Source organism: Anas acuta, chromosome 9 (genome assembly GCF_963932015.1).
Source record: "Anas acuta chromosome 9, bAnaAcu1.1, whole genome shotgun sequence".
NCBI classification, from domain to species: domain Eukaryota; kingdom Metazoa; phylum Chordata; class Aves; order Anseriformes; family Anatidae; genus Anas; species Anas acuta.
The window spans coordinates 17,007,755-17,020,416 of NC_088987.1; the positions used below are offsets into that span (position 1 = coordinate 17,007,755).

At 51.3% G+C, this 12,662-nt stretch overlaps 1 protein-coding gene across 4 annotated transcripts in view; it reads left to right on the forward strand.

Moving 5' to 3' along the window:
- The first annotated feature begins 974 nt into the window (after positions 1-974).
- The window catches only part of DGKD (diacylglycerol kinase delta), a 62,897-nt gene continuing 51,209 nt past the window's right edge, over positions 975-12,662 (forward strand). For 2 of the 4 annotated variants that reach the window (XR_011099538.1, XM_068692541.1), the window contains exon 1: positions 975-1,169. Coding sequence is in view for 3 of the 4 variants with exons in the window: in XM_068692541.1 (XP_068548642.1) it covers positions 1,017-1,169 (153 nt within the window). In the remaining variant the exon portion in view is untranslated. The remainder of the gene's footprint in view (positions 1,170-12,662) is intronic. The other 2 variants (XM_068692539.1, XM_068692540.1) reach the window with 1 other exon arrangement.

Genomic DNA, 12,662 nt, shown 5'->3' on the forward strand with positions numbered 1-12,662 from the left:
ACAACCTTATATGTGGCCTCTAACACAGATTTGGTTAAAAACAAAGCCTTCTGGTTTGCTTTATCATGTTCTGTAAACTGGGCTTGTGTTAAGATGCTGAAAGCAGAGAGCTGAAGACCACAGCTGACTCCCGGGCTCCATCAGTGCTTTGCCTTCACACCACCTGTTGGTGTTTGTCTCTTTGTTGCAGCTGTTTCACCTTAGATGAAATTGCAAGAGGCACTGGGTTTGGTTCACTCTTTCTCAGCATCGTGTACTGAGCTGCTAATGAATCACCACAACTGTTTTCAGGTGTTCCTAGTCAGTATAACTTGTGTGGGCTCCATTTCTGGAAGGATCTTTCTACTGCTTGCTCTGGTATCATTATTAATTTTTAGTGACTCGAGGACATACTGCTATGGTAAGGCTGAGTAAAATTTGGTAGTGGAGAGGGTGGTCTTGGAGAGCTGGTGCTCAGGAATTCCATTAAAGATATTAAAAAGAGGAGTGAGGCCACTTTGTGACCACCTTCCCCATCCTCCTCTTTGAAGGCTTTTTCTTCAGTGTCCCTGGCAACCGGACCTGCAAGCACCCTTAGAGCCCTTTTTCTTTTCTCCTTTGTGGCTACCATGCGTGTGGGACATCTGTTGCTGCACGCTTTTCCTCTCACATGCATCTGTGGTGATGACTTCAGTCACAAAGTCACCCTGCGCTGTGGAAAGGGTGGAGCCACACCGCTTCACTCTCTCCTCGTGCCTGCAAGCAGCCCCTTCGCCTCCTGCCTGTCGCCTCAGCCCGCGCGGGGCTGCCCGCGGGAGCTCTGCCCTGCCTCAGGCTCCACGCAGCGGGGCCGCGACCGTTCGTGTGGCGCCCGGCAGCGGCCGCCCTGTGGCAGCGGGAGGGCGCGGGCCGGGCCGGCCGCCAGGGGGCCGTGCGGGGCCGTTCCGTGCCGCTGGGGCCGCCCCGCGCCGCTCGGGGCCGTGAGGCGGCTGCAGCGCGCGGCGCGGGGCGGGAGGGGGCGCCGGGCGCGGCGCAGCATGGCGGCGGCGGGCACCGCGCAGCCACGGGCCGGGCCGGCCGCCGCCGGCGCCGCGGCGGACGAGTCGTCGGACAGCGAGCCCGAGCAGGAGCCGGGCTCGCCGCAGAAGCTCATCCGCAAGGTCTCCACGTCCGGGCAGATCCGCCAGAAGGTGCGTGAGGGGCGGCCGGGGAGAGCCGCAGGGCCTCGGGCTCCGCGCCGCCTCCGCCTCCCCCTCCCGGCCTGCGCCGCCCCCGGGACCGGCCGGGCCCGGCTCGCCCCCGAGGGCACCGGCCGGGACCCCCCCCCCTCCTCCCCACCCAGCCCCAACCGCCCCTCGGGCACTCGCCCGCCGCCCACCCCCTCCCCGCCCTCCGAGACCGGCTCGGGCCCCCTCAGCCCGAAGCTCCGGCCCCGAGGCGCCCCCGCCGCGAACCCCCCGCAGGTGCCGCCGCGGCTGCCCCTCAAGTGCCCTTCAGGGCCCGCCGGCGACCCCCGCCCCGGCCCAGGGCTCGGGAGGGGAGAGGAGGCGAGGGGAGGGGAGGGGAGTTCCATGCCCCGTCCCGTCCTGTCCCAACGGGGGCCGCACCTCGCCCCCGTCCCCTCGCAGCTCCCTGCCGTGAGCCCTCGCTGCACACAGGGCCGAGAGCGGCGCCCTCCGAGCTGCCCCCTCAGGCTCGACCCCCAAGGCCGGTCCCTGCCCACCCCCTGAGGCCGCAGCTCCCTTCTCCCCCTGCATCCTCGCCTTCGTGCCTTCCTCGAGGGCCTGTGCCCCGGCTCATCTCCCTGTCACGCCGTGCCCTCCTCCGCTGGCCCCTTCCCAAGCCCCTCGCCCTGTGGGCAGGTGGGAGCCCATCACCTCCACCCCATTCCCAGCCCTGCTCCAAGCCGTGCAGCTGCTGCCGGCATCCCCTGCGTGCCTCCCGCAGCATCTGCCCCTTGCTGTCCTGGTCTCGTCCCAGTCCTCCCCATCTGCTCCTCTGCTATTGTTCCCTTCTGTAGCGGTGCTGTGTAGCCTCCCGTCTGGTCAGGCACTGGTCTCGTGGCTGGTTAGCCTTTGTTCCCAGCTCCCTCTACCTCGCTTCACCTCCCTGGTCTGGCAGCGGTCATGTCTGCACTGATTCCCCCAGAGCATTTTTCCCTTAGGCTGGTTGTGGAGCAGTAGGGCCATTTTTAGGGATAGTGACGGTATTTAGCTCCCCGGGAGGAGCTGTAGTTGTAGTTCCTCTGTATTGTTACTGTAAGAGAAAACATGAAGATTTCCTTCAGTCTTAGGCTAGGAAACACCCACAGGGAGTTGCCCTCTTCTGTACTATTTTTACTATAGCTGCATGATTTTTCTCTGTAGTGGTGAAAGTCCCGTGTAACCCTTGGATTGTCGTGTGATGTGCTTCTGCTTGGAAATGCCGGGCTCATTATTCTTCTGCCATCGCATTGCTGTTGTCCCTGGGGCATGGGCAGGCACAGTTGCTGCTGTGGGGATGCCCGGTGCTGACGATGCTTATCTATTTTCTGCTGCAAAGGAGAGCAAATGTCTGTGCGTGGTGCAGAGCCTGAAGCATTATTCACAGGGATCTTTTTCTGCTTGGTAGTTTGCCTTACTTCTGAACACACACACGTTGCTGTTTTGTTCTGCTCACTGTCGTTTTGCTACACTGGTCCCAGTTCCCCCCCGCAGCCAAGCGCAGTCAGACCCGAGGCCCGTTGGCTCGCTTTATCACGCGTGGCCGAGCTGCTTCCTCTGTCTGCCGAGCACGCTGACCCTGCCATTCCCTCCTTTTTGGACACTGGGCAGGTGGGACGGTTCCTTCGGCCACAACGGCGAACGGTGCCGCTCTCTGAGCGGGGTGATGCTGGATGCTAGATCTCAGACCTGCTGCAGGTGGCCTGAGCTGGTCTGCTCATCGGCTGTGGAAAGAGAAGCCTTTTGTGGTCATCTCCTGCACGGTGGGGGTGCTGAACAGCAGAAATTTGTCCTGCAGGAGAGTGGATGAGCTTTGTGATTTCTTGCTACCACTTGGGGCAGGGGTCTTGTGCATGCAGGGAGGAAGGATGCCAGGGTCTGACTTTGATACTTCTGTGGTGGTGTCTGTGATAAGAACAAGGGCAATGCCTTCCTCGGTGCTGGTGTGGGACTTCCAGCTGATGGCAGGGTGTTAAAGATGAGAAGGTAAAAGGTGCACTGAATTTTACTTTTGTTTGAATAAAGCCGAACACGTCCGCGTGTTCCTACTTAATCATTTGCCCTGTTTTACATCACTTCCTGCGTCAGCATGGCTGGAAAAAGCCTAAACCAGCCACTTGTATTACGTGAACATAAACATGTTAAGAACGAGGATTATAAACAGATATTGTCCACAGCTATTAAGCCTCCCATGTGTTAATCTGCAGAAGACTTCAACTAAACAGTGTCAAATTTTCTAAGTCAGCCCAGGTATTGTGATACCGAGGATTGATTGCTTCTGTTGCTTTTCGATGTCCTTATATTTCACCGTCATCTTTCCTGCATGCTGCTGTATGTGTGCTTTTCCTTGCCCCGAGGGCAGGGAGCAAAGACATCTTTGTGGCTACTCATTGTTCTGACGAGGAGGCTTTGAGGATGTTGCTTCCTCTGTGAAGCAGACCTGAGTTTTAATTTGTCTGTTGAATGACGGAGAGCAGGCTGCAGTAAGCTGTAGGAGCTGTTGGACAGGTCCATCAGAGTGACAGTAAGAGATGCAGGAAGACTTTTACCATGCCCCAAGGCTGTAAATCTCATCTAACCACATCTTTTGCTGCAGTTAGCACGAGATCGTGCCTGTAAGTACAGTTAAATCACAACAGAAGCTTGCTGTTAAGGCAGCTTGGGTGTGAAGCCTGCTGTAGCTGTGGAGCTCCTCCGAATTTACTTGTTTGTCAGTCAGTTGCGAGCACTTTGATGATGTCTTTTGCTTCTTCTGGTTCTTGTACCTTGGACTTTCCCAAGAGAAGCTGTAGAATGAAAGTGCTCACAGGACCAGCAAACCTCAGTGGACTTGCTTCTGAGCCTGCAGGTTGCCTGGCTGTGCTCTGCTGAAACACCCTGGGGTAGTAACACTGCGGGGCACACAGGGCTGCTTGGATTTGTAGCTACTCGGACTTCAGTGTGCAGGGCCTGGAGACAAATCACAGCTTGGATGTGTGCAACTGAAAACTCTGCCCCTTGCGAGGATACGGGGCAGGGGGAGTGGAAAGCCGAGTGTCTGGAAAGTTGAGTACTGTGTATTAATGTACTTATTTATTTTTAGCTAGAAGGAGTTTTAGAGGAAGAGAAGAAGATAGGCAGAGAAGTGTGTTTAGCAGTCTCTCGATGATTGTTATTCAGCGGACAGAAAAAGCACTAGCGTGATAAGGTACAGCTTGTAGTGTAATGCTGCTGTCTGGGCTGGCAGAGCAGCAGGCGGCACAGACTGCTCGATCAGCCATTTTGAGACCTGTCGGACCTGTACCAGCATCGGGCTGCACAGAACACCGCTTGGAGCCCCTCTCCTGGTCTCAGGCTTGCATTGGTGCAGCCAAAGAAATGGTTGGTCGACTAAGATAAAGTGTTTTTGATCGGATGGGACTTAGGAAAGAGCCAAAATAAAACAGAGGAGGACAATGCGTGAGGTGAGGTGACAGCAGGAGCCCCAGGTCCCACCTTCTGAGCAGCACTGGGAACTCGACTGAGTGGTAATAACACCGGCTCAGTCCTGACCTGCTGTGGGCGAAGGCAAAGTGACATCAAAAGTGGTTCCAGGAGCTGAAGGTGTGAAGCAGAGGAGCACCGCACGTTCTATGGGCACTGGCAATGGAGTGCTCTTCCTCCTTTACACTTGCCCTTTCGTTGGAAGCGTCACGTTACACAGCTTGGAAAGCAGGAGGAGGGATGAACAGGTCGTCCTCGTTTCATTCATCAGCTGGGTGTAATTCCCAGCGGGCCCCTGTTGGTGTGGTGAGGTTTCAGTTTGTTTATCAGGCAGGATTTCAGCAATGCCCTTGGGTGGCATCAGGAGGAGGCTTTGTTTAGACTATGGGTCTAACTTCTGTTTACTTGGAGCAATTTTTCTGTAGCTTTTCAGATTTATACCCATTCATCATTACCTTGAACTTTTTAAGACAGATTTGCAGTATGTATTTCAACAGACTCGCAAACAGAGCGAGCAGCGCTCTGAGCTTGGATATTGGAGCTGTCTAGCTCCTGTAGCAGAAAGATGTCAGCTTAATTTATGCTATGAAAAGCGGGATAAATTACCTGGTACGAAGCTTTCAGCTGCTGTGAACAGGCTTTGTGCAGTAGCTGAGTTTTTGATGTCGATGCTGTGTCGCAGCCCATGGTATAGGTGGATTTTGGTGCTGCGGGAGGTTGGGATTCTCTTTCTGATGACTAGCTTTGAGGTCTAGGAGCCCCCCCCCAAACGTACAAGCAAGGAAAAACAAGAGAAAGCAAAATGTTTCTCCACATCTTTGTGCAAGCTCCCACAGCAGCCCAAACTGAGTTCTCCAACATATGGCAGGCAGCAGAAGCAACTGAAGAAAGCTCATTTTATTTCTCCATGTATTGGCTAATAGATAAAAACGTCCTTTTTTATAGGTAAAGAAGTGTTATTTTGATTTCTGGAGGGCAAATGCTTTAAGATTTTCTCAGAAAAGATGAGGATAAGGAAAATGAGCAGTTTGTTAGCCTGATACAAGTATTAAAATCAGTATTAAGATGAGAAGCAGTGCATTTCAATAAAGAGACACTGTAAAAGTGTCACAAATAAGGAGGGAATTTTCAGGAAATTATGGTTTAATTCACATTCAGTCTGTGGCACCCTCCGCTAAAACATACTGAAATGTCTGATTTCGCTATGCTGTCTGCTAACAGGGTGTCTAGAAGAGGGCATTTCACGTTCATGGCTTCATTTATGGCTTTGCATGCCATAAATTGTGCTGGTTCATGCTTTAGTTCTGGTCAAAATTGGGAACTCCTCACTTAAAAGGGAGGCAGTTGCTGCAAAGTTCTTGTGGTTGAATCCAAAGCAAACTTCTTGAACACAGGCTTAAAGCTGTGAATTTCCTTGGATTAACACCACAGACAGACTTGTTCCTTCTCTGAACGCTGAGGACAAAGATAGGATTTCAGGCTGTGTTACCCTGCTGCAGGAACGTTTTTGCCTTTTAAATAGCGTTCTGTTTTGCATGCTCTTCAGACTCATCTGTTCTGACAAAATTTGGGAAGCCTCCCAGTGCTGCGTTACCATTGGTGTACTGCGTGTTTGCCTCGCTGCTGGAGATTTTTGGATGCTATGTGAAAGCAACAGCTGTTACTTCCTTTTAAAAAAAAAAAAAGAAAAACACAAAACAAAACAAAGCACAAAACCACACACACTTGCAGCTTTTCTCCTTCTAACTATAGTTCTGGTTCCAGGAACTAAAGAGCTAACATCAAACTTTTGCACGTTTTGAGAACATAGATTTACCGAGGCCGCATTGCCAAGAAGTACAATGTGAGGCTGGTGACTGTTCTTTCAAAAAAAAATTAGAGACAAAATAAAAGTTTTTTTTTTTTTTGAAACAAAACTAAATCACCTGTTTAGAGTACTTCACTTGCCCCAAACCTATTGTTACCAAAAAATATTTTTTTATATTTTATTTTGGAAGAGTACTGGATTATGAATGAAAATTGTGAAATGCTTATCTGCAGTTTCCCTGATAAGAAAAGTCAGTATAGCATCTACAACACTGTAAAATTCATATTTTACCTTCTTAAAATACAAATCTGATGGTTATTCTTTCAAAAGCAGCAGATGTACCTTCCTTTTTTTAAAGGAAAACAGAAGTGAGATGACAGGTTTTTGTATTCTCCATTTCCCTGAGAGTTTAAGATGTATGCTGGGGATTGTCACAGCAGCATCAGAACTTTTCAGAGCAAAATACCGTTCGAGGAGAAAACCTCTTCCTCTTGGAATATGTTTTTTCAAGGTTTCAAAGTCAGAAACCTTTATTGAAATGGATTCGACTTAACTCTTCCACTCCAAGTGGTCATTGCTTCTCGTTCCCCTGAAGACTTGTGTAGGTGCCCCTTAATGAAAGGAGGTGCTTCTGCTTGGCTCCACAGCCCTGCGGGACAGCTACCCGGGGACAGGTCAGCTTGGGGCTGACGAACAGAGGCAGCAGCAGCAGTCCTTGCCCCCAGCTGCCATCTCCCGTGCTCCCTTCTCACGTCAGGCATTCCCGAAAGTGAGGGGCGTGTTGCGGGGACCACAGCTCACTGCCCTCCTGCCATGGAGGAACGAGGCGGCGTGCCAGGCTGCAAGCTGGCTGCTGGGTTAGGTGATCAATCAATATGCGAGTAGTCCCTCTGGTTTTAGGGGGAAATCTTATTTACTCGCAGTCTCTCTGCTAAATCGGGAAGTTTTGCATCTGCTGCCTATTTTGATGTTGCGGTTTGCTTTTTTTTTTTTTTTTTTGCAAGAGGAAACACCGTGTTGATTACATAACGTTCGTATCGCACACGTTGTGTTCGAGTCTCAAACGGTGGGATAATTTTAGCCTTGCAGTATCCTGGCTGGGAGAGGCGATACCACCTCTGCTTCCTACACGCAGTGCTGAGATGCATCCGTCCTGCGTGAGATGCAGGCATCGCCTGGGGTGTCTCCAGGGGAGCTGGGAACTCGGGCAGGTGCTGCAGCACCAGGGCAGCCTCCTGACCCCCGGGCCAGCCTTCTCGGCTGCTTCTTGCCAGAAGCACAGCAGATAACCCAGGAGGGATGCGTTGCCTGCTTTACAAACTGCTCTCCTCTGAGGCAGGTCACAGCACTCTCTGATGGTGCAGCTCTGTTGCTGAGGTTTTATTAAAAAGCAGCATTCTGGGAGCTCGTGCCAGAGCCTTCTGTTCTGTTTCGCTCAAAGTTAACAAAACGGTGTTCCCAGGGCTGTGCTAATCTCCCCTGTTGTTGCTGGTGATGATCGAGATGTCTTGGCATGGTCCGAGGTATTTGCAGGACATTAAAACAGGGAAAATGGAAAAATAAATTAAAAACTTTGGAGTATCCTTTAAAAACTATGTTAAATGGATGAGGAAAAAAAAACTTAAAAGCATAGGTTGTTTAATACATAAATATGGAAAATCTGATAACGACGATTGTTACAGATGAGATAAAAATAAATTCTAGGATACCTTAAGTATTAATTAAATGGCCAAAGGCCAAAAGCTGCTTTCTGCTCGCAGCAGTGTAATCCCATGGAATACCAGTCGGAGTAAAAGGAGCAGGATTTGGCCCCACTTCTACCAGCCGCTACCAAATAAGGCTCCTCGCAGGATTCAGTAGCAGAGCTGATGGCAATCCAGACCCAGCGGGAGGAAGCCCTGTTGTTCTCCGAGCCTCCTTGACACCAGGGGAGGGGGTTCAGTTTCCCTCCTCAAGGTGCGACTTTCACTTTGCCGTGTCCTGAGGTTCCCATACCGGTACTTTCTGCTGGCTTTTCCTTCCTACTTGGCCGGGCTCTCCATGACATTTAGCAGGATGGGAAGGATGGGGTGGTTATGAGCGTGAGGATGAGATCCCCAGCTGTATTCTGGATGTGCCTTCCCTGACGTTCGCTATTGTGCTAGCTGCGAGCGCGCCTTCCCTGCCCGATACTGCTTTACCAGATGGCCCTGACGTGCCGCGATGGTAAGTGCCCAGCTCCTTCTGCCTGGCGGTGAAGCGGATGGGAGGGCTGAGACGGCCGGCTGGGCTTTGGGGTAAGAATTTGGCTCTGCGGGATCAAGAGCGTTAAGCAAGCTCTGGCTGTAGCGCTGGAGGGCTCCTCTGTGCTGGGTGCAGCACTGTGGCTCGGCGCAGGGTTGCTCTGCTTCCAGTGCTGCTTCCAGCGCTGCTGGCTCTTGCCTCTCAGCTGCAGAGCAGTGTGCTGCGGCGTTGGGAGTGGGGATTTGGTGGTGCTGGGGTGGGGCCGTGGGACAGGCGGCTGCCGGAGCTGGGGGTTTCCCAGCAGGTGATGTGTTGCAGAGCTTTCTGCGTGTATGGGGAGAACATGGCTTGGTTAAGCTGGTGCTCTAAGGAAGGGATGTAGGCGTGCACGTGTAATTAAGATGATAGAAAAAATAGCAGATTGCTTTTTCATGTTTGCCTTGAAATATCTGAAGTTCATGTTTAATTAGTGCCCTTTAAAATTTTTAATTCGCTCCAAGGTTTTCAGGTAACTTTTAAACCATTGCTTTTTTGGCTTTGATTATCTCTAGATGGATTTGAACCATTCTCTTTCATCAGTGTTTTAGTGCGCTGGGGTGACTTGAGCTCCGTGCTCAGCTCCCCTCTTTGATAAATGTGTTTGGGAAGGATGCCTGGAGCCTACGGAAAGCACACTGAGGGCTTATGCCGGTAGCGTGCCAGGAGTTGTCCAGCTACGAACTCGTCCTGAATCAGAGAGTGCTGGGGTGCTCTTCGTTCCGCGCTCTGGGTTGCTGACCAGATCATTCATCTATTTAAAGTGCTTCGCTTGGAGCTCTGTAACCCAGCTACTTTCACCAGGGAGCTGCGTGCTGATATGCTGCTATGTTGTATTTCCTTTCCCATATATGTGCAACCTTTCTGCCTGCTTTCGGAGTTGGTTTTCTGTGCTAAATTTTTCACTCTGCGAGTGCTCGCCCCTTCTAGGAGAAAATCATCAACATCAGCAGCAGCGAATGTGGTATTGAACAGAAGCTGGTTCCGAGACCTATTCCTTGTTTACCAGCCACAGCATTCGCTGACAAAGAACGAGGTGCTTGAACCTTTTATTTATCCATTCTGAGGCTGATTCTAGCTGCAGCCCAATTGGTACAAACTCCTGTTTTTTGCTGGTGATGCTGAGAATAAGTTTGTGCTTCCTGTGTCACAGTACCGTGCCCCCACTTTTGGCAGAGCGCTGCAGGTGGCTCTGGGTCCCTCTGGGGCTGTGCTGCAGCTGCCTGCCGAGCTCCCCAGCTCTGCCAGCATGGCCGAGGCACAGCAGGGAAGATGATTGCCAGGGGAGGTTGCACTGAGCCCTGTGCTGCAGCCTGCCACGGGTGCTCCCTGGTTCGTAAAACACAGGTTATGAAAATGAAGCATACGTAGGGGATGGCCAGCGGCAGCATCGGCCGTACCCCTTCAGTGGAGAGCACTGCTTCTGCTGCTGGCCTGTTGACTCACAGCCCTGGCTTCTCTTCTGGCATTTGATTCCTGTGGTTGACCTCTGATTTTCTTTTCCTTTTTCCCCTCTTCTGAAGTCCTTTTGTTGCAGTGAGCTCACGTAATGTCTTGTCCTTTTTGTACCAGTGGCAGAAATCGCAGTGTGTTTTTCGCTTTTGCAAGAGCCGAGTGCGTTACATGTGGAGCTCGCAAACAGGACCAAGTAACCCATAAGTTGCTCGTGCTCCACTGTAGGTCTGTACAACACTCTGTGTGTCCCATACTTAGCACTGCTTTACTGATCCACATTTCCCCCCTCTAAGCTTCCTGGAGTTAATTTCCAGGGTGTGACCACTGTCTGGTGGAAGGATGTTGCTCTCGGATTAGCTTGTTAACCCCTAGCCTTTTGACCTCTCGTGTCTTATTCTGCAGGGTTGGTTAGATTTATTCCTGTAGGTTCTTTGTCAGATTTTCTGTATTTCATCGGTTTTGTAATTTATCTGTATTAGTTCTGTATTTATGACCACAGAGCTTTTATAGAAGCAGCTACTAAAACTGTTTTACTCAAAGCAAGGTGCAGCACTCCAAATCCCTACCTCCCTTAGCCTGCCAAGGGTATCTTGCCGTGTTTATGGGGTGACTGCAGCTGCTCCCATCTCCTTTGCCACCGCTCGCCCAGAGTCAGTGGCTGGACAGGGTTGCTTGGTCCCCAGGGATCATCCACCCTCACCCTTACAAAAATTCCTAAACAAGGTACGTAAAGACAGCCTGTCAGTTCTGCATCTGCATTTTTATTTTGTTCTCTTCTTCTCTGTGCAATTAGTTCTTTCTTTGGTTATTTATTTGTTGTTTGGCATCAGCAGCCTGTTCGAAGTTTTATAGTACGTACAAATAAAAACAGTGTGTGCCCTGAAGTTTTTACATTCTGGAGACACATGGAAAACAGAGAAATCCAGATGTTGAGACTTTGGTGTATAGGATTCTTTAGTTGCTGTTTAGATAGCTTCGAATCCTTGTGTTTTCAACTTTTGTGCAGTTCTTTCCTGCAAAGCACTGGAAAGAAATACCACCGGAGCAAAATTCTTGTTTCAAATGCGCTGCCCTGAGTGCCTGTCCCTAAGAATATGTCATGATCTCAGCTGTAAAATAGGTTGCATTGTTCTTCGCCCTCCGTATCGAACGCAGTTGGCGCCTCCCCGTGCCACAGGACACTTGCCAGTCTGACAGCTGGCTACGGCTGCTGGTTGCCCTCAGCCTGGCTCGCGAGGTCGAGGGTTCTCGATGAGGAATTTGGGCGCATCAAAGGCCCTGCTCCCAAAGGGGGCCAGAGAGCGAGGCCTCGCAAAAGGATGGGCTGCCCCTGCGCCTGGTGTCATGGGTTGTGCTGCACGCGGGAGGAACAGGAACGCGCGCCGAGCAGAGCCGAACCGCGGTGCCATCGTTCCTTTCAGTAGAGTCAGCCACGTTATCAGCATAAAAAGCATTTCATCTCTGGTCTCTGATGTGGCTTAGCGGATGCAGAGCCACCTCAGGCAAGCAGTGCTACAAGAAACACGGCCGCGTCTCGTAGCTTGGTGTGCGGCTGCTGCTGGTCGCTCGGTTCCGTGCTCTTGGTGGTGGGATCGCCCTGAGGGGAAGTCAAGCCCTGGAGGCGTTTGACACCATTCCCACCGAGGCCAGTGGCAAAACTTTGGTGTCGTCACTCCAGGATTAGGCCTACACGCTGCACCCGTTTGGACAGGAGAAAGGTGAGGAGGTATTATTTACCTTCCGAAATGCCAAGCTTTACACAGGGAGGAGTGGTAGCAGGGGGAGGGTTGTGTATGCTCATGGTGAACTGATTTTTTTTCTGCAGGAAGTCACTTTTCTTCAAGGCCAAAGATAAAAGATGATGAAATGCTAGAAATGTCTTAGGCCCTGCCTTTCAGCTGTCGAGTCGTGCTCTTTGCAGAGATGCTTAAGGCTCTGCTTTGTGCATTGTTGCTTTAAACTGTCAGTTTGTTCAGCAACCTTTTTTTGTATTGTCTTGTCGTAGGAGAAATGGGGGTCACTGCAACCGGCAGCACATCCCCGTGGGCTTGATTCAAGATACTTTATTTTTTTTCATGGTGCTGTCTGCCTGTGGAATGCCACGCCACGGGACACATGCTGGAGAGAGGCACAGCTGGACAGAAAGCAGCCTGGGTAGATCCTTCCCAAGCAGTACTTGTGTTTATCCCCAGTAGGATGCACCTAATCAGACCTCACCGTGCTTCAGGGCAGCAGCTTTTCCCATGGGATCCAACTAAAATGGGCACTAAAAATGGCTTCGACTCTTAATTTTTTTCCTGTGCGGGAGAAGTAATTCCACATTTGTCTGGGTGAGCAGCACGGTTAGTAACCTGGTCAGAGCAGATCTTCGATTAAGCATGCTGCAGAGAGGCTGCTGAGCAGAAATCCCTGTTCGGCTCCCCCTTTTACTTCGTTCTGTCACTCTGCTGTCAGGTCCTTCCCCAGTTAATTTCCTTCAGCTGCATTCCTCCGCAAGT